This window comes from Lepidochelys kempii, chromosome 2 (assembly GCF_965140285.1).
Source record: "Lepidochelys kempii isolate rLepKem1 chromosome 2, rLepKem1.hap1, whole genome shotgun sequence".
Classification (NCBI taxonomy): Eukaryota; Metazoa; Chordata; order Testudines; family Cheloniidae; genus Lepidochelys; species Lepidochelys kempii.
Window position 1 is genome coordinate 102,092,125 of NC_136381.1, and position 22,335 is coordinate 102,114,459.

The 22,335-nt window shown below is 40.6% G+C and overlaps 1 protein-coding gene across 15 annotated transcripts in view; it reads left to right on the forward strand.

Annotated features, from left to right (window-relative positions):
- The window catches only part of ZNF236 (zinc finger protein 236), a 232,111-nt gene that overhangs the window by 26,256 nt on the left and 183,520 nt on the right, over positions 1 to 22,335 (forward strand). For 14 of the 15 annotated variants that reach the window (XR_012157275.2, XR_012157274.2, XR_012157278.2 and 11 more), the window contains 4 exons: positions 2,259 to 2,437; positions 9,204 to 9,328; positions 15,796 to 15,968; positions 19,401 to 19,547. Coding sequence is in view for 2 of the 15 variants with exons in the window: in XM_073331780.2 (XP_073187881.1) it covers positions 2,259 to 2,437; positions 9,204 to 9,328; positions 15,796 to 15,968; positions 19,401 to 19,547 (624 nt within the window). In the remaining 13 variants the exon portion in view is untranslated. Of the gene's footprint in view, positions 1 to 2,258; positions 2,438 to 9,203; positions 9,329 to 15,795; positions 15,969 to 19,400; positions 19,548 to 22,335 lie in introns of those variants that run through there. The other variant, XR_012157287.2, reaches the window with a different exon arrangement.

Below are 22,335 nucleotides of genomic sequence, written 5' to 3' on the forward strand. Positions count from 1 at the left end.
GTTTTGTGTGTTGATTCATGTCTCTCAACTATGAGGGCTCTTCTGATGTTTCAGTAGAGCAAAAAATCTCCATCATCTTTCATGCCTCTGGGTTCTCCTAGACATGGATTATCCCTAGAGTCAATTAAAACTCATCATGCAAGAAAGACTTTAAACATTTACTAGATGCCTATTAGCCAGGGTAGAGGAGGGTGTTGTGAGCCCCCAGTCACAAATGAATTTATCCGCTCAGTACCCCTGTGTATTTTGATGTCTTTTATATAATGGGAACTAATGCATAGGAATAACGAGTGATTTGCCCAGTCTTTACCCAGGAAGACTGGCAGAGCCATAATTGAACTTGGTGTGCCTACCAGTGCAGTGTTTTAATCACAACACCATTCTTCCTCTCATCCTGGAATCTCTCTGCACCGTCAGTCGTTATAAATTTATTTCCATTAGTGGTATGTGACTCCCTCACCCATGTACAACCACCTTCCTGTGGCATGGATCTAGTACAGTGCTTATCAAGCTTATGGAATCACTGGTTAAACCTTTATTAGTCTCTGAAGACTGCATTTTTAATTAATACAGTATTGACCCGAAAATTTATTGTGAATCAGATTTTGATGGTTGATGCTCAGTGTGTTCTATAAGGAATATTGTAGCATATTGAACCAAGATTATATGACAGACTTTTGCCCCCTACACATATGCTCTTGAAGCTCACCTTATGATTAGGGGTCTATTTAAATCATGGAGAAATCACACATTTTGGTTGGTCACGGCATAAATAGCAAATGTTGCGGGTAGTGTTCATATCATGCCACCCTTACTTCTGGGCTGCTGCTGGTGGCACTGCCTTCAGAGCTGGATGTCGGGACAGGAGCTGGCACTCTCTGAAGGCAGTGCAGAAGTAAGAGTGGTAATACTGCAATCCGCCTACAATAAGTTTGTGTGACCCCCTTTTGTGTCAGGATCCCCAGTTTGAGAAATAGGGTAAAACTACACAAAAGACCAGATATCACGGAGAGACCAGATTTCATGCCTGTGAATTTGGTAGTGCCCTATTTATGATCAAATACAGTGCTGAAAAAATGCAATTTAACCATATGCATTTTGAACTCTTCACTTGTTCTGTGTCAAATAATATAGTTCTATTGTTATTACTTTTCACATTTTCTTTTAGCAGTTTAAAAATGGCACTACTTTTTTGATTCCCCAGCCACACAAAGTAATCCTGTTTCTTCCCCCATATCGTACAAATGCCCCTGGTCTGACATTCAGGATGGGCAATATTCAGTTCTGTGCCAGGGCAGATTTAATGTCCAATATCTCATGTCTCATCGGGGGTAAAAGTTGGCACTTTGTACTATTAGAATGTCAAATGATCCCTCCCCCTTTTCCAGTGGCATAAGCTTTTGTTCAGAGATGGGTGACAAAACTAATTAGAGGTTTGGAAAAACTTTCACATAAAGAGTGACTAAGGAGATTGAAACTCTTTTAGTTTAGTGGAGATAAGTAGGTACAGTGACAGTTGTTCAGAATAGTGAATGGTATAGAAAAGATAGAGCAGGGACTTCTGTCTGCCCTTTCTCATAACTCAAGAACAAGAAGACTTCCAGTGAAATTGAAAGGCACCAACTTCAATTCTTTTTACAGAATGCACAATTAATCTGTGTATCTTGTTGATACAAGACATGGTGGAGGCCAAGAGCATCCAAAGGTATTGGACACTTATGTAGATAATAAGAATATCCAGAGTTATTATTAAAGCTTTAAAAAAATTCCACGTGTCTTGGAAGGTTTTTAAACTCTTATATTTCAGGGCATGAGCAATCGTCTCTCTATGTGTATGTCTACATAGCAATTAAAAACACCTGCGGCTGGCCTGGGTCAGCTGACTTGGGCTGCAAGTCTGAAAAATTGTGATGTAGACATTTGGGCACGGACTAGAACCTGACCTCTGGAATACCCCACAAGATGGGAGGATGCCAGAGCTTGGGCTCTACCCCAAGCCCGAACATCTGCATCATAATTTTACAGTCCTGAAGCCTAAGCCCCATGAGCCAAATTAACTGACCTGAGCCAGCTGCTGGTGTTTAATTGCTGTGTTCCATACCCTGAGGGTCCAAGGAGGAAAGCCCACTTTTTCAGAACTAAGCAAAAGTTAGATCTGGTGTAGCTTCTGAATAGGTTTTTAAAAAATCACTCTGTTTATGGTAATATTTTGAGTGTTTCATGATCTAGAGAATCAAGTTCTCTGTTATCTTTTTCAGAATCTTATTTGTTCAGAGTGTGGAGATGAGTTTACTTTGCAGACCCAGCTGTCCATGCATATGGAAGAACATCGTCAGGAATTGGCTGGAAGCAGGACTCACAGCTGCAAGTCCTGTAAGAAGGAATTTGAGACTTCCTCACAGCTTAAGGAGCACATGAAAACTCACTACAAAATAAGGTGTGAATCCTTGGATAAGTTACGCATATTCATATAATAAGGGATGCTCCTTTGCAGCAGCAGAATATAGAGAAGCCTGAAAAGAATTTACACAGTATTGACTGTTACAGGCAGTGGGAATTGTCCAGCAGCAGCACCCTTGTGAGGGTTCTCCATCCCCCTTCAAGACCAAGCACTTTAAATTCATGCACATCAGCTGTAAGTGTCTTACTGAGAAAGTGGCAGTGCTGTAGGACTTCATGCTGCTGAGTGTGCTCAAGTAAAACTTCTGTGGATTTAGCTTGAAATTTTGCTTGAATGTGGATTTAACAAATCAGTCCCTTGTTTGGGATTATATTTCATATTGCTGACTATCTGAGGCTGTAGTTTGGCTCTTTTTAAGTGCATACAGGTAACTTCTGTTGTGTTTGTGAGAGAGTTCACTAGCCTTATGTAAATATTGACTTTAAAAGCCAAAGGAAGAGCATTAAAAAAAAAGACATAATTAACATCAAGTTCTGTGAGATAATTTATTGAGTAAGTTTAGAAATGTAAATGGAACTGAAATCATTTTTTTTTTTAATTTTTAATTCCTCATTGGAGTAGGCCGTGATTCTTTTTCTTTAATATTTATGGACTTATTAATATAAACTGTAGTTCCAGTTGACATGCATCTGTAAAGTATGTGTTTAGAGTTCCTGATGTATAGTGCTGTGTCTTTGACTAGTGTTCCTGTGGGTGCTCCACTTGAGGTGTGCATGTGCCCCGTGCACCTTTGATCTGAAATTTTTGGCAGCAGTGACTGTTTGGTATATGCCCTACCTGTCCTCATGTGGAACACCAGAGCCAGCATTCCCTGCTTCCGTTCATTCCTCTTCAGCAGTCTGCATTGCAGGAGGAAACATTTGAGTAGCAACAAAGAAGGGTTGATGAGGAGGCCACTCTTCAGACAAATATTTCATCATCCTCTCTGGTTAAAGTGGTTATGTTCCACCCATCTATTGGGGATGACTTCTAGGAGTTGGTGAAGAGAATGGTGGACTCTCTCCCAATTCTATTAGAAAAAGTCCCAGAGACCCAGTATAAATTGTTGGAAATTTTACACCCTCATCTTCTGTGAATGAGCTGCTATTGGAGCCTGTCAAAATGGCTTGGCAAGCCATTGCTGCTCCCCCGCCATCCCCAAAGTTAAGAGGCTAGTTTTAAAAAAAAAAAGAAAAAAAAAAAGGGTTTTCCCCAGTCAGGGGCTTGGAGTTTTTATTTTCTCATCCTGCTCCCAACCCCCTAGTGATGGATACAGTCAACAAGTGGAACGGGCAGCACCATTTAAAAGCAACCCTCTTGACAAGAACCAAAAATGTTTAGATTTATTTGGTAACAAGACGTACTTGTCTGCATCCTGCAGTTTAGACTTGTGAACTATAATCACATCAACTAAACCAAATTTAATTTTTATCGAGCGCTTCCCACAAGAACACAGGGAGCAATTTCATGCCATCATTGTGGAGGAAAAGCTCCTGTTGGGGAGGACTTTACAGGCTTACCTCAACACTGCTGGCACAGTAGCTTGATCCATGTCCACTACTGCAGTCATGCACAATGTATTCTTCAGTCTTCCCTCATGAGGTCTAAAACACCGTAATGGACGTCCTCTTCTGTGGAGTGAAATTATTCATCTGCAGATGAATCCCTACATTCCTTTAAGGACTGTAGAGTGACTCTTTGCTCGATGGGTACGTATACGTCTGCAGACAAAAGGAGGTTCAGTAGGTCTGTGTCTCTAATAGCTCAGAGGTTCTGTCCATCTTAGTTTTCCACTTCCCACAGAGGACTTGAGCCACAGAAGAGGAAACTGAGACTACCCAAAGGGAAACCCTTCTCCACTACAGCCCTGTTGATGCAGCAGGTGTCATCTGTGAAGCGTTCCTTTTGATGCCTTGGTTGAGGGTCACAGCATGATGGGGAATCTGAAGCAGAGTTATCCTGTTGAACTTATCCTCCCACCTCTTGGGGATCATTTCTGCAGTTAGTTGGAGCAGATTGCCCCTGACAGATTGGAAGTCATAACATTAGGCTGTTCCATCTCTTTTTCAGGGACAAATCTTATGAGTCTCCCCTGAGACAGGAGGTTCTGTTTTCTTCTCTGCTTAGGAGCCATGGAACCAGTTCCCACTCGATACAAAGGAGAAGGTGATTTTATTCCAAATATTTCCTTGTTCCCAAAAGGAAAGGCTAATGGAGACCAATTTTTAGATCTCAGGATGCTGAATACTTTTCACAAGATTCAGAAGTTCATGATTGAGACGCTTGTGGCTATCATCCCATCACTACATCCCGGGGACTGTTTCGAGACATTCAGGCTTTAGTACGTGTATTTTCCTGTTGCGATATGGCCTTCTCACAAGACTTTTCTATGCTTTCTAGTGGACCAGGACCACTATCAATATTGTGTCTTCCCTTAGGGCTATCTACCACCCTGAGGATGTTCATGAAAGTTACAACAATAGTAACTGCATAGCTTTTTCAGTGGGGAGAAACCGTTTTTCGCTATCTTTACAATTGGCTCCTAAAGGGGCCTTATTACACGGAAGTTCAAACTGCAGTAAACAAAGCCACGTCTCTACTCAAAAGGCTTGGTCTTCAGCATTGCAAAGTTCTCCCTTGTACTTGTCTTGGACAAGAGAGAGTTTATAGGCACCACTCTTGATACTGTAACATCCAGGGCCTGTCTACCAAGGGACAGGTTCTTCACCCTGACACAAGTTGCACAAGTTCAATTAAGTCCTGAGGTCTTGGCCAGATCCTGGCTCCAGGTCCTTGGGCACATGGCAATGTGCACCTTCGTCATATATGCCCACTTTTATACCTGCACTGCTTCCAAGCCTGGCTCTGGTCAATCTACACCCCAAACAGGGACAGGTTGAACAAGTTAGTCTCCTTTGACTGTGGATGAATCTGAACAAGGTGTGTTTTAGGGGTTCCTTTCAACTATCCCCTTCCCACTATTAAAATAGTTGCTGACACATCCCTCCTCGGATGGGAGCTCACCTACAGGATCATAGTGTACAGGGCAGGTGGACCATTTGAGTCCACTCTTCAGATCGACATCTTGGAACTTATGGCAGTAAGGTGTGTCTGTCAGTACTTCCTTTCATTCACATAATAACAGACCACAGGACCAGTGTGCGCTGCATAAACTGGAGGGAGGGGAAGGGAAAGATCTCCTTCCCTCTGCACAGAGGACATGAAGTTATGGAACTGGCGCATAGCTCAATGTATCCTTCTTTCATCAGTCTCTCTAGGTGATCTTCAAAACACCATAGCTGATGACCTCAGCAGACACTTTGCACAGGATCAGCAGTGGGAACTCAACAAGTCCATACTCAGACTTCTGTTTCTCACCTGGAATTTTCTGACACTAGATCACTTTGCCATCACCATCAAGTGGAGACGTACAAACTTGTGCTTGTTCTCTGGGTGATGCCTCCTCTCATGATCCAAGAACCTTCTACGTGCCTTTCCTATAATGCTATTAATCCTCATGGTCCTGAAAAATGTCAGGCAAGACATAGCCCCACACATATTGATTGCATCAACCTGTCCAAGACACCTTCTCTGCTTCTTCTCTCAGCTGGCCATCAACTTACCATTGACCCTCCAGACTTCTCTTGCAGGACTCAGGTAGCATTCTTCACCCCAACCTCTAAGCTTGCCTGGGATCTGGAAGGATCGTAGAGATGGAGCTCTCCTGTTCAAAGCAGATGCAGAAGGTCCTGCTTAATGGATGAAAAGGAGTTCAGAAAAACTTAAGTTCAGCAGTGGAAAAGATTTTACCAATGGTGTACTCACCAACATCTGTTTCCCGATGATTAGCCTGTTTCGGAAGTTTTAGAATAACTTCTTATACTGAAGAAAAGAAGTGAGCTCCATTGAAGTCCATATGGCAGCCATCCACAAACTTCCTTTTGAACCAATGGCTACCGGTATGCTTTCCCACCTTTCCATGAAAACAGTCTGTTTAGTGGCCATTACTTCTGCTTGAAGAGTTAGTGTGTTAGGGTCTTTGACGGTTGACCCTCCTTACAATGTTTTCTTCAAAGATAAGTTGTCCTTCTGACCACATGCTGACCACATCCACAGTTCTTACCTAAGTCATTTCAGACTTGCATCTAAATCAGACAATTCATCTCCCTATATTTTGTTCTAAACCCTATCAGAGTAGGGAAAATGCTTCCCTCCATAAACTGGATGTTAAGAGGGCTCTGGCATACATTTGGACAGGATTAAACCCTTCTGAGACTCTCTCCAAGTTTATTTGTATCTTTATTGGTATTGTGGACTGAGCTAAAAGGAACTCCATTGTCTACCTGGAGACTTCCTAAATGGGTTTCTGCCTGTACCTTTTCTGCTGTGAAGCTGCTAATGTACCATGCCAACCTAGGGACATAGCCCATTCTACCAGATGTCCACCAGATAGGACTCCACATCTGTTGCCTTGCTAAAAGATGTCCCTATAGAGCAGTGATTCTCAAACTTCATTGCACCGCGACATCCTTCTGACAACTAAAATTACTACACAACCCCAGGAGGAGGGGACTGAAGCCTGAGTCCTGCCACCCCAGCCGGGGGGCCCAAGCCCATGGCCTTCAGCCCCAGGCGGGGGCCTGTAACCTGAGCCCCGCCACCAAGGGCTAAAGCTGAAGCCTGAGCCTTACTGCGCAGGGCTTTAGTCTTCAGGCTTCGGCCCTGGGTAGTGGGGCTTGGGCTTCGGTCCCAGGCCCCAGCAAGTCTAACACCAGCCCTGGTGACCCCATTAAAATGGGGTTGCAACCCACTTTGGAGTCCTGACCCACAGTTTGAAAACTCCTGCTATAGAGGAAATATGGTGAGCTGCTAATGTGTGTTTCGGTCTACACCTTCTCCTGACACTATGTGAATGCTTCACAAACAGATGCTGCCTTTGGTTCTGCAGTTCTTCGAACGGTTCTAGGTCAGGTTCTGGAGTAACCAGAGGGATGGTACTCGAAGAAGAGAGATTACTTAGCATGTAAATAACTGGTATTCTTTGAGATATGTGAACCTATGGATACAGGTGTAGTTTGACTTCTATATTTGGAATAGCAGCTCCAGTCAGGCCAATGGGGCCTGCGTATGGGGGAGCAAATGCTGTGCCTGCTTGAGGCTTGCAGTTTGGGAGGGCATCGCCTCCCCCAAACTTAACCCATGCCTGTGGATGCTCCTTTTTCTCTGCTCCGGAGTCTGATCTTTGTGGGATTTTTGTAGTAGAGAAGGAACTGAGCGGTGTTTGTCTGCCTCAGCCCTCTATACCTTTGGTACAGGGCACGAGGATAGCTAGAGTGCATGCACAGACTGAAGGGACATTGTTGCTGAAAATTTCTGGTCAAAGGTGCACGTGCACCCCAAGTGGAGCACCCATAGGACATCCATCTTGAAGAACTCCATTTACTGTACTGGGAAAATAACCCCTCCTTCTTGTAATGTGCACAAATTTTTAAAGACTAAGGGAAACAAAGACTGAAATGAATATGTAACTGTGATTTATTAGACTGTTACTAATTACAGATGGATAAAGAATCTAATACGTGGTTCCTGCAATGAAAAGACAGCATTTCCTTTCTATGTATTAGGATTATTTCTCTTTTCTGAAAAAAAAAAAAAAAAAAACCTTTGAAAAGCTGTTCTTTTTCAGATTTTCAAGTTTGTAATGTGATTAAGTGAACACCAGTACGGGTAAAACTGAAGATGATTGATTGATTTTTTGTTGTTGTTGTTGTTGTTGTTGTGAGTATGTAGGGCCTCTTCTTTTCCTGAATTCTTCAGTTTTTCTTCACCAGTCTGAAGGTCATGCTAAACCCCTCTTTAGTGTGTAACCATGTTCTAAAATTGTTCATTCAACTACTAGCTCATTATTGTCAATGGATATTCATGGATGTAGTAATGATGCATGAAATGGAACAGAATATAGCTTGCTTTTTCTTAGCTGTTCAGGTTCTGCTAGGCTAACGTGAGTAAAAAGTAAAAAGTTATTTTTGTCACTAAAGTAAGCACGTTTCTTGAGTGAGAAGGTCCTACTTGCTCATACTTTCTTTTAGAATAGAAAGATACTGCAGTTGTTTTATCAATCTTGCAAAATTTACCTAGTCAGGAACTGAATTTGCTCATCTACCACTTATTACGATGATTGATGTTTTCAAAGTCATAGACATTTTATTCACTGTGAATTAATAGAAGCTTGCAAAACTGCTTCATTCCATCTTAGTCCCATTTATCACCTGATTAGAGAATACCAGATATTCAAATTTGTGAGGTTTAGATATGGACCTTCCTGACACCACCTTAGTTTAATTAAGGGTGTATTTGAAGCCTAATCCAGTGACAGAGGCTTTTTCTCTTCTTACTAAATTACCCAGCAAACAACTTTGTGATAGTGTCTTCCACCACACTTACCCAATTACACTAAGAAGGTCTTAAGATAGTTCATGAAGTGTCCATCACTGTCACTGGAGAAATAAATTCAAAATGATCAGTGACTGTTGGAGGCAGAAGGGTGAAAAAATAAAAAGTACTGGTACTGCAGCGGTTAATTAGTTCTGTAATGTTAACCATAAACTACAGCACATGCTGAACAGGGTCAATGAAGCTGCATTTCTGACCTACATTTACTGTAAATCCAGAAAAAGTAGATGTGATGAAAAATCATCTTTTTCAAATATTTAATCTGAGGATAAAAAGTCTTTATTTGTAACTACTTTGTGTATGTTTCCAGGGTATCCAATACTAGATCTTACAACCGAAACATTGACAGAAGTGGGTTTACATATTCGTGTCCACACTGTGGAAAGACATTCCAAAAACCAAGTCAGTTAACCCGACATGTTAGAATACATACAGGTAAGGAGGAGTGGGAGTTTCTTTAAAAAAAAAAAAATAATTGAGATGGGTAAGCACTGTTTTCTCTTAGCTGGTTCTGGCAGTAGCATCAGTCTATTTGGTTACTTATCTTTGTACTAGATACTTATGTACTGCAGTTAGTGCATTATGTGCATAATTTTCTTTGTATTAAGCCAAGGAAAACTTTGTTCGGTGGTTTTTTTATACTCCTGGTGGTACAAATTTTCTATGATGTGATTGGAATAACAGAGACTTGGTGGGATAACTCACATGACTGCAATACTGTCATGGATGGATATAAACTGTTCAGGAAGGACAGGCAGGGCAGAAAAGGTGGGGGAGTTGCACTGTATGTAAGGGAGCAGTATGACTGCTCAGAGCTCAAATATGAAACTGCAGAAAAACCTGAGAGTCTCTGGATTAAGTTTAGAAGTGTGAGCAACAAGAGTGATGTCGTGGTGGGAGTCTGCTATAGACCACCGGACCAGGCGGATGAGGTGGACGACGTTTTCTTCTGGTAATGAACAGAAGTTACTAGATCGCAGGCCCTGGTTCTCATGGGAGACTTCAATCACCCTGATATCTGCTGGGAGAGCAATGCAGCTGTGCACAGACAATCCAAGAAGTTTTTGGAAAGGGTAGGGGACAATTTCCTGGTGCAAGTGTTGGATCATATTAAAGAAGTTCTGTATTAAAATCACAAATGAGTTTGATTCCCCATAGTTTAAATTCCAGGGTATTACTAATTAACAGATCTCTTGGTTTTTGGTACTGTTTCTCTCCCTCTATGTGTGAAACTTGCAAGCTGTTAATTGCGTTAGTACATTCTAAGACAGAGTCTGTTCTCAAAGCAATTCTCCCAGAGAGAGACTCAAAGCAATACTCTGTAACAACAGAAACAGCACCCAGAGACTCCCCGCCCTTTTGTTGTATTAACAATTGTGATTAAAATAGAGATAGAGGATGTTTGTGGATGGATGCTTGGTGTGGATAATAACTGAATGATCAGGGAGGTGCCAGCCTAAGAATCCAGTGTCCATCGGCTGAAGAAGGCGTCAAGTGGAAATAACCAGAGGACCCCACCCGGAGGGCAGACTGGAATCCACCCAACAGCCTCAAGAATGAGAGAACCAAAGAACAAGATACATCTAGCAGCACGGAGCCATCAGGAATGTGCTATCTGCTGATTGATTCAGCAACAGCATGATGAAGCAGTTCCTATAGACTGGCATAGGAAGAAACTCCTATAAAAATGGACTCTAGAAAGTGAGAACTTTGGGGGGTCTGATTCTGCAAACCAACTTCCAGGAGCATCAGATGAGCATCTGACAAGGCCCTGCTCCCTCCTCATGTCCAGACCACCTGGCCAGTGGCTTGGCATGAGCAACTCTAAGGCTGGTAACTATGATAACAACCTTGCAGAACCTGTGTGTGTGTGTTTGTATGAATGAATGTGTGAATAAATATGAGATTGAATGGAATGTTATAGCTATAACTAACTGCTTACTATGATTCTTTCTGTATTCACAATAAATGTGGTATTTTTCCTTTTCTCTTTAATAAGATCCTGCTGGTTTTTATTTTATTGGTACAACACAAGTGCTGGAGGAACCAACTAGGGGCAGAGCTCTTCTTGACCTGCTGCTCACAAACCAGGAAGAATTAGTAGGGGAAGCAAAAGTGGATGGGAATCTGGGAGGCAGTGGCCATGAGATGGTCGAGTTCAGGATCCTGACACAGGGAAGAAAGGAGAGCAGCAGAATACGGACCCTGAACTTCAGAAAAGCAGACTTTGACTCCTTCAGGGAACTGATGGGCAGGATCCCCTGGGAGAATAACACGATGGGGAAAGGAGTCCAGGAGAGTTGGCTGTATTTTAAAGAATCCTTATTGAGGTTACAGGGACAAACCATCCCGATGTGTAGAAAGAATAGTAAATATGGCAGGCGACCAGCTTGGCTTAACAGTGAAATCCTTGCTGATCTTAAACACAAAAAAGAAGCTTACAAGAAGTGGAAGATTGGACAAATGACATGGGAAGAGTATAAAAATATTGCTTGGGCATGTAGGAGTGAAATCAGGAAGGCCAAATCACACCTGGAGTTGCAGCTAGCAAGAGATGTCCAGAGTAACAAGAAGGGTTTCTTCAGGTATGTTAGCAATAAGAAGAAAGTCAAGGAACGTGCGGGCCCCTTACTGAACGAGGGAGGCAACCTAGTGACAGAGGATGTGGAAAAAGCTAATGTACTCAATGCTTTTTTTGCCTCTGTCTTCACGAACAAGGTCAGCTCCCAGACTGCTGCACCGGGCAGCACAGTATGGGGAGGAGGTGACCAGCCCTCTGTGAAGAAAGAAGTGGTTCAGGACTATTTAGAAAAGCTGGACGAGTACAAGTCCATGGGGCCGGATGCGCTGCATCTGAGGGTGCTAAAGGAGTTGGCAGATGTGATTGCAGAGCCATTGGCCATTATCTTTGAAAACTCATGGCAATTGGGGGAGGTCCCAGATGACTAGAAAAAGGCTAATGTAGTGCCCATCTTTAAAAAAGGGAAGGAGGAGGATCCTGGGACCTACAGGCCAGTCAGCCTCACCTCAGTCCCTGGAAAAATCATGGAGCAGGTCCTCAAGGAATCAATTCTGAAGCACTTAGAGGAGAGGAAAGTGATCAGGAACAGTCAGCATGGATTCACCAAGGGCAAGTCATGCCTGACTAATCTAATTGCCTTCTATGATGAGATAACTGGCTCTGTGGATGAGGGGAAAGCAGTGGACATGTTGTTTCTTGACTTTAGCAAAGCTTTTGACACTGTCTCCCACAGTATTTTTGCCAGTAAGTTAAAGAAGTATGGGCTGGATGAATGGACCATAAGGTGGATAGAAAGCTGGCTAGATTGTCGAGCTCAATGGGTAGTGATCAATGGCTCCATGTCTAGTTGGCAGCCGGTATCAAGTGGAGTGCCCCAAGGGTCGGTCCTGGGGCTGGTTTTGTTCAATATCTTCCTAAATGATCTGGAGGATCGTGTGGATTGTACCCTCAGCAAGTTTGCAGATGACACTAAACTGGGAGGAGAGGTAGATACGCTGGAGGGTAGGGATAGGATACAGATGGCCCTAGACAAACTGGAGGATTGGGCCAAAAGAAATCTGATGAGGTTCAACAAGGACAAGTGCAGAGTCCTGCACTTAGGATGGAAGAATCCCATGCACCGCTACAGATGAGGGACTGAATGGCTAGGCAGCAGTTTTGCAGAAAAGGACCTTAGGGTTGTAGTGGACGAGAAGCTGGATATGAGTCAACAGTGTGCCCTTGTTGCCAAGAAGGCCAATGGCATTTTGGGATGTATAAGTAGGGGGCATTGCCAGCAGATCGAGGGATGTGATCGTTCCCTTCTATTCGACATTGGTGAGGCCTCATCTGGAGTACTGTGTCCAGTTTTGGGCCCCACACTACAGGAAGGATGTGGAAAAATTGGAAAACGTCCAGCGGAGGGCAACAAAAATGATTAGGGGACTGGAACACATGACTTATGAGGAGAGGCTGAGGGAACTGGGATTGTTTAGACTGCGGAAGAGAAGAATGAGGGGGGATTTGATAGCTGCTTTCAACTACCTGAAAGGGGGTTCCAAAGAGGATGGATCTAGACTGTTCTCAGTGGTAGCAGATGACAGAATGAGGAGTAATGGTCTCAAGTTGCAGTGGGGGAGGTTTAGGTTGGATATTAGGAAAAACTTTTTCACTAGGAGGGTGGTGAAGCACTGGAATGCGTTACCTAGGGAGGTAGTGGAATCTCCTTCCTTAAATATTTTTAAGGTTAGACTTGACAAAGCCCTGGCTGGGTTGATTTAGTTGGGGATTGGTCCTACTTTGAGCAGGGGGTTGGACTAGATGACCTCCTGAGGTCCCTTCCAACCCTAATATTCTATGATTCTGAATCTGGATTCTGCTATTCAAAGTGCTTTACAAAATTCATTTTCAGGGAATACCCATTTTTATACTCATGGAAGCAATTTCAGTATTCTCTAAAATCTGAATTGCTTAATAGTTCATCTAAATACTCTAAACAAGGCCCAAAATACTCCACAGAAAGCAGGATCTAAATTCTGTGTCAGAATTTGTGCGTTCTCTTGATGTATGGTGAGGCAGACTGGAAATACTACAATAGCTGCATTGACTTTTTTTTTTTAAAGCGTGGAACATGAAAATGAATGATAGTACAGAGTTTTATTTTTATGTTAAGTCTATTTCTTTAAAGCGATCGCCACACTTTCAGTTTTTTCTTTCGATTGTTTCAGGTATAACTGCATTGTTGGAGGTGTTGGTGGAGAGATGAGTGGGAGGCACTTCAGAATTGCAGGATAGGCACATTAGCTCAATGTTTCTGCTAAAATTATCAACACTGAAATAAATAGATGTTTGCATTTACATTCTTTTATTTAGGTTTCAGACTTAACACATTGAGATGAATGGGGCAGTTAAAGCACTTTAGCTATCCTTGTAAGCCATCTGCCCGCTACACTATATTGTATGTTTTCAGGGATTTTATGGCTAAGGCCCTTAGTTTTCAGTTTAAACTGATTTTTTACAAGAAAAATCCCAGGTTTTTTTAAAAAAAAAATTTATTTCACCCTACTATTGTATCATTCAAATATATAAAAATAATTAATTTTATTATAAAAATACAATAAATTACATGAGATATGTATTATGATAATACATCAATCTGTGTGTATATGCAAAGCTGCCTGTTGAAATAAGTCTATGTATTAGTCTAGAAGATGCACACAATACACAGGCATGCGTGCAAGCTCTGGAGTGCGTGTGCATCTGAATGTACTGATGAATTTAATGCCCCCACGTACACATTTCAAACCACATTGAATTCCATTAAGCAAGGCATTAATCTGCTGAATACTTCCCCCCCGTCCTTCTGTCCACCAAAATAAATGCCGATATTGACCCAGAAAAATGTGTATCTTTTGCACCAATTTTCAGCTGTTTTTGTTGTTGTTGTAATAAAGACCGATAAATTCCTGGGAAAAATAAAATCAAAATAGAAAATGAAGGGCTCTATTTATGGCAAACATAGAGCTAGAAATATATACATTTCAGCATGGTACTGCAATGCATTGGGCTCTAAATGCAGTCATTAACAAAAATTGCAGAGATTAACTCTTCATACTCATGTAGATATCTTATTCCTAGTGATAAATACACAGCAGGAATAAATGAACTCTTTCTTCTAATTTCTAGGAGAGCACAGGTGAATCATTTTGGTAATATTCCTAACCAGTTCCCTCTTTACCAGTCTCCTTAATGTAACAGCCGTAGTACATGTGGAGAGCTTAGTCTACTGAAAAGGGGAACATGTGAATTATCCGTCAAACTTACTCCTAGAATTGTGGTGTTAGTTCACTTTTTAATAGGGATATATCTGTATTAGATTTTATATATTGAAGATCCAGAAAAGATACACAGTTGGTCACTCTTGCAACTGATTTTAAAAGTAGTCTCACAATTCATTATTGTACTTCCAAAGGTTAATTGAAAAGTTATTTTCCTGCTGAGTTCATTCTGTCTTGAATTTATTGTTCTACATACTTATATATTCTAATGTAAATTTAAGAAACTAGATTGTACTTCATGTAGAGAACAGGAGTCCTTAAATCCTTTAAACTTTTAGAAATTTGCAGTTCACTAGGAAGAATAAAAAGGGTGTATGTGTTGGTTGGAGGAATGGGGGAGAGAAGATATGATCTCAGTGAAATGACTGCACATGTAATGGGTTAGTCCCTAAATTCTAATCCGTTATAGCGTATCTGAATATGCAAGGTTAATTTAACTTTACTCAAACCACATTATTATTTAATAGATCAGTAGATAAATCAATAGATAACACAATGGGGCCCCAAACACTATTTAGGTGCTGTACAAATGTAATAAAAATAAAACAATTTTGTTGTCTCTTTATAATATGCGTTTTTTATAATTGTACAGCATCTCACCAGCGAGAGCCATAGTTACAACATTTGTTTCATAGTTAGCTGCTGTCTTCAAGCACTTTCAAAAAAAAAAAAATTAGCCTGTAGGGCCAAAGAAGCATTTTCAGTATTTTCTAAAATCTGAATTGCTAGTTAGGGCATCTAATCAGTCCAAAAAAGGCCTCATATACTAGAAAGCAGCATCTAAATTCTAATCTCTTAAAAAAAGGAAAAAATACTTTTTGGATAACTTAAACATTAAAGGTAACGTTGTAAGTGATATTTTTAAAAACCAAATAATCTATGCTAGCAAGCTACATCCAAATAAGAACAAATGGCCAGTTTAGTGGTTGTTTTAGATGCAGTGACAACAGATGGTAGACTATTACTGTACATGTAATGTGCTTTGCTTATGATGGGATTATTTTTCTCTCTCATACATAATGTGATCATTGGTAATGGATTTATGTTTTTTGGGTTTTTTTTAGGTGAAAGACCATTTACATGTAGTGAATGTGGAAAAGCCTTTAACCAGAAGGGGGCATTACAGACACACATGATTAAGCATACTGGTGAAAAACCCCATGCTTGTGCCTTTTGTCCAGCAGCCTTTTCTCAGAAAGGCAATCTTCAGTCTCACATACAGAGAGTTCATTCAGAGGTAAATGCAATTTTGTTGTTAATATGATTGCTGTTAAATATACTGCTTATCAATTTTTAACCTTTTTTCCTCATTATTTAACCTACCCTATTTATATTACATCATATTCCTATGTTGTACCTTGTTGCCTGCACCCAACATGGATTATATGCTAAACCACAGATTACTGATCAGTTTTGCTCAATTTGATATAGTAATTTAGACTTGCTAAAATCATTAATCTGAATTAACATTTTTTTTATTAGTAGCAGAGGGTTCATTTACTCTTACCTTTCAAGTATATTGGTTAATGATGTATCAGTTGAGTAATTTAAGATAATTTTATTTATTACAATTTTTATTATTTTAAAAAAACTATCGTTGGCTCTTGCTGCCTTTGATATAGTTGAAAATACAAATGGGTAAAGATATATATAACCAGCAGCTTTTCCAAAACTATAAAATAAGACAACCAGCCAGAGATTTCAAACCCAGACAATACCCCTCCGCTCATCAATACCAGGAAATAAATGATAGCCATTAGAAGGGGCTTTCCGGGTTACAGTTGGAGCAAAAGAAACTACCAATGAAGATACAAACAGTGGTATAGGAACTCTTCATTCTGACTTTTTTCTTTATGGTCTCTTGACATCTATATTCATAGATACTAAGTTAAAAAAGGACATTATAATCATGTAGTCTGACTTTCTGCATAACACTGGCTATACAACTTTATCCAGAAATTTCTGCACTGAGCCCAACAACTTGTGGTTGAACATATCTTTTTAGAAAGAAACTTAATCTTGGTTTAAAGGCTTCAGGTGATGGAGAATCTGCCATATCATTGGTAAACTATTCCAGTGGTGTATTACCCTCCCTGTTAAAAAATTTGTGCCAGTTTGAAAACAAGATCCATTGGCTGGAAGCTAGAAAAATTCAATTTGTCAGCTAGTATAAGGTATCTTCTACATGTTTAGCTACTTGTAGACTTTGATTTAGGGTTTGTCTACACACAGGTTTTGTACCAATTTAACTATATCAGTTTTGAAACCGATACAATTCTGTGCTGTTCCCTAGTAGTGACTCAGTTATCTGTCTTGGTATGAAAATGGCTATATCATTGTAGCTTATTTTGGTAAACTCAGGGAGATAAGCTGTAACCACAGAAGCACCTTTGTACCAGGATAACTACATCTAGGCTAGGAAGTTGCATAGATTGAACTGTATGTGTTTCAGGACTGATAAAGTTAAATTGTTAGAGAAGCCGTTGGTCACCCTTGCTTAAATAAGATAAACATATTAAGCCTTTAAGTCTCTCATTAAATGGTGTTTTCCAGACTTCAAATCACTCTTCTGCCTTTCTTTAATTTTTTTTTTTTTTTAACAAAATTGGAGTGTGTTAGTATGGACTGCAAAACAGTGGATACAGCACTCCAGTACAGTAGTTATCTCACCAATGCCAAGATAGTATCACCTCGCAGCCTCTACTATGTATTCTTCTATTTGTACATCTAAGAACTTGCAATTTTATTTCTGCCCCAGTTGTCAAGTTATTCAGATCTGTCTCTGTGACTGGTCCTCATTATTTACAACTTCATTAGCAATGAGTTTCTTCAATGTAATTGATCAAATTATTGAATAGCATTAGACTGTTGTGGGATCCTCCTAAAATATCCCCATGTATTGATTTCCCCCCCCTTCCCAATTTTAAGATCTATCATTTGATCATGCTCTCCTAGAAACGTTTTCTTCCAAAGGCCTTGTCATGCTATGCAGTCCTTGTTCTGATTCTGCCTCTAGTGTCATCTTTGGTGGATCCTTCACTTCCTCTTTCTCACATTCCCTGGTATTTTCTCAAGAATTTATACTTGCCCCTCCTGTTTTTTTCCACACTCTCTGACCAGTCTCCGATCACATTGCTTCAACTACCATCTCTACTGTGATGGCTCACAGGTCTTTCTTCCTCCATTTAGTGTTGTATTTCTTATTCTCTCTGATACCTCTTCCTGAATATCTTGCTACCAGCTCTGGGAAAAGCAGAACTTCATCCCTCTGTTTTACTGTGTTGGCAGCCATGCATGCCATTCTCTTTTACAGGCTTGCAACATTAGGATAATTTGGATAGCTCATTCTTTCCTTTCCTCCCACCATGTCACTATTGTTGCTATATCCCATCAACATTTTTCTTTACATCCTCTTCAAAAATCCATCTTTTTCCTCTGCTAAAATTTTTGTCTGTCCTTATTTTTTGGTCTTTTGCTTCAACTACTGCAACCTTCTTCTCTTTTGGCCTCCCCCCCTTCAGTTTGTACAAATGTTGCCACCAGAACATCTACCTTGCCCACCACTCCAGCTATGTTTAACTTATTTACAAAACCCTTTAGTGGCTTCTTCTCACCCTGATTATCAGTTTTTTTGTCCTTGCCTTCAAAATCCTTTACAAGCTCTTGCCTACCTTTCTGATCTTGTCTTTTCTTCATCTGTTCAAGCTACAAGATTAAATTTCCTTGCTTCCGCCTTCATGTGTTCTTTGCATTTTAGTCTTTGTGCTTTCTTCCATGCAGCCCTATTTGTCTCTAACAAAGTCCACCCTGCCTCCATCTTCTATTCCTTGAGGAACACACAATTTTAAAAAGGTCTACACAGAAACTCTCCAAAAGTCTAAACCTAATACAAAAAACCTAAAACAAAAATTCCAAAACAAAACAGAAGAAAAAAAAGCAAATGAACAAGATGCATTCTCTAAGCATCACCACTAACTCACTTGCTTTTTGTTGCTTTCAGTCTTTCATCTGTACATTACTTGGATATCCTCTTCAATTAGGAACCTTGTTCTTATTTGTAAACTGCCTTATTGGATTTTTGTTTCCATATAAATATTGCTTTTAATGCAAAGATGAGATGGAGATGGAAAAAAGCTGGAAAACCACTGGCCAAGGGCATTTTTCTTTTCCATATTAATTTACTCTCTGCGGGTATGTCTACACAGCAAAGAAAAACTCACAGCTGGCCTGTAACAGCTGACTTGAGCTCACGGGGCTTGGGCTGCAGGGCTGTTTTGTTGCTGTGTAGACTTCTGGGCTTGGGCTGGAGCCTGAGATCTAAAACCCTGTGGGGTGAGTGGGTCCCAGAGCCCTGCAGCCGAAGCCTTACGAGCCCAGGTCAGCTGGTACGTGCCAGTCATGGATTTTTCTTTGCTGTGTAGACATACCCTGAAGTTCCACAGAAGCTCCCCATGATATCAGATGATAGTCATGTCACTGAATGATGATGGCCTTGGTCCAAAGAGTGATACTGAATTGCTCTGTTAGCTGGAGGTAAATAGCATTGAAGAAATAGACAACTTTCTTTTAAATGAGCTAAGACTATAGTATATTTATTGTGTTCATAAATAAAGAAAAAATTACAACTGGAAAGTCTTGGTGAAAAAACATATTTTCTTTATTCCTTAAGGTGAAGAATGGCCCTACCTATAACTGTACAGAATGTAGCTGTGTTTTCAAAAGCTTAGGCAGCTTAAATACGCACATCAGCAAGATGCATATGGGTGGTCCACAGAACTCAGCAAGCACTACTACAGAAGATTCTCATGTTACAACGGTAAACTTAATTTACTTTCTATGCTATGCTAGTGACTTTAAGAATTTAATAAAATTGGATATTTTTAATAGATATGATTCTCCTTCAGATGGTATTAGAACTCTTAATATCTTTCTTATGGGTGTCTTCTGAGTTCTTAAAAGAACTTAAAAAGCTATGTTTGTACAGAATAGTGTGAGAAAATTCAAGTTTATGAAGAGTCGGTGCATGCAATAGGAAAATGTGTTAAAGATGAATGATGGAGCATATAAGTACAGAAGATGTCTTACTTTTATGAATTCCCTTTTATTTCATAGGGGAAATCAGCTCTACCTTTTTGCAACCCCTTCCACCTCATGGTCCAATAACTTTGAGGCCTGATTTTTTCAAATTTGCTGAGTATCATTAACTTCAACTGGAGTTCTGGGTGTGCAACACATTTGTAAATCAAAACCATCATGTTCTCCTCTTATGACAGACATCAGTTATGGCTCAAAGAATAGTCATCAGTGGTCTGCTGTCAAACTGGAAGGACATGTCTAGTGGGCTTCAGTGATCTGTCGTGGTCTGGTACTATTTAAGAGTTCCATTAATGACATGGATGAGGAAGTGGAGAGTATGCTTAACAAAATTATGAATGACACCAAGCTGGGGGGGTGTTGCAAGCATTTTGGAGAACTGGATTAGAATTCAAAAGAAGCTTGACAAATTGGAGAATTGGTCTGAAATCAACAAGATGAAATTCAATAATGACAAGTGCAAAGTATTACACTTCAGAAGGAAAAATCTAATGCACAAATAAAAAGGGGAATAACTGGCTAGGCAGTAGTACTGCTGAAAAGGAGCTGGGGTTTTAGTGAACCTCAAACTGAATAAGATCCAATGATATGATGTAGTTACAAAAACAGCTAATAATCTTGGACATATTAACCTCTAGAATGATATTAGCCTTTCTTTGTAACTATAAGACCTGGGAGGTAGTTGTCTCACTCGCCTTGATACTGTTGAGGATGCAGCTGGAGTATTGTGTCCAGTTTGGGGCACCACACTTCAGGAAAAATATGGACAGAGAGAGAGAATTCAGAGGAGAGCAACAAAAAATGATAAAAGGCGCAAAGGTTTTAAAACAAAAAAGGGGGGGGGTGGAGGTATGTTTTAGTTTTAGAAAAGAAGACTAACAGGAGACCTGATAACAGACTTCAAATACGTTGAAAGGCTGTAACAAAAGGGATAATGATCAGTTGTTCTCCATGTCTGCTGAAGATAGAACAAGAAGTAATCCGCTTAGTCTGCAGCAAGGGAGGTTTAGGTTAGATATCAAGAAAAACTTTCTAACTATAAGGATTGTTAAATACTAAATAGGTTACTGAGGATGGTTATGGAATCCTCCTCATTGTATGGTTTTAGGAACAGGTCATACAAACATCTGTCAGGGATGGTCTAGGTATATTTGGTTCTGCCTCAATATAACTTGATGGACTACGTAATTTTTTATTGTCCCTTCCAACCCTACATTTCTGTGATTTGACAACCGCTGAAAATAACTGAATGAGACTTGCTTTCAAATATCGTTGTTCGTATTTGATACATTCTGCATTTTCTGAGAGCCTCTCTCTAAGATTGTTGTTGCTGAGTCAGATAAGAGGGATTCTTCTTCACAAGCCTCTCTGTGCATTCCCACTTACAGGATTGCACCTCCTAGAAGTGAACATATGCAACTCTCTTTCAGAACAGTTTTCATTGTGTATGTGCATGAGCACCCCCATGAAGCGTCTTAGTTCAAATGCCTGAGTCTGTTTATAGGAATGCAAACCCCTCCCAGCTACCCTAGTTTCTTCTCTGCCATCACAGACAACAGAAGTGATCTCATTCATGTCTAGGAGCTACTTCTAAATTTTAGGTAGCTGACCAATTCATTATATATGTTTTTAGTGTATACAGTTACTATAGAATAGTTTACTCTGTGTTAATTAGAAGGAAAAAAGGAGTAAATCTTATTCCCTTATTCCCTCAGAGTGCTTGGGAATCTTCTGGCATTGGGACCCAAAATAGATTTTTTTTTTATTTTTATTTTTTTTAAAGGGCATGTCATACCCAGCATCTGCTCTGGAATTGGATGTACGCATCTGGTGCCCAATATGCCTGGGCAGCATGTGATCCCCTTCACCGTCTACAATGTGTGAGGTTTTTTCCCTAGGAACAGCAGTTAAGGCTTCAGACCACTTTCCCGTCAAAGGACTGAAGGTGCACAAACTACCCTTGAATCTGAATTCTGCACTTTGTCTGGAATGACCCACTTCTGTGCTTAAGAGGCAGTTAGCTGCCTTGGTGCCAGCTGCTATCAAGGGCTCAATCAGTGGATGTATCTCTTCAATCAAGAGCAAGATCTCTGCTTCTAAACATGATGGGCATCTGACAAGGTCCCAGTGCCTGGTTACCTTTACTCCAGTGATTAATTTGCCACCTACTCCTGTCCCAGCCCCTAGAGTTACTCCCAAGGGGACTTCCCTGGCTATTCTGGCACCAAACTGTCCGTTTGGGTATTGGCATAGACTCTTCAGGTGTGGCTGAGATCCCTGAAGGACCCTCTTCCAAATGGAAGGAAAACTGCAAGTATTTTGATTGAGACTTGAAAAAGAAAAAAGAATACCACCACATTTCCTCACCTGGCCTGGTGCAGGAACCCTGTGGCCTGGTCTTTGCAGTTCATTTCTTACTATTATTGGCACCAGAACAGCATACCTAGCCTGTTAGTGCTTATGTGCAAAGGGTTTTCCTTTCTGAGAATGCTTTGGGCCCCCTCCATGTC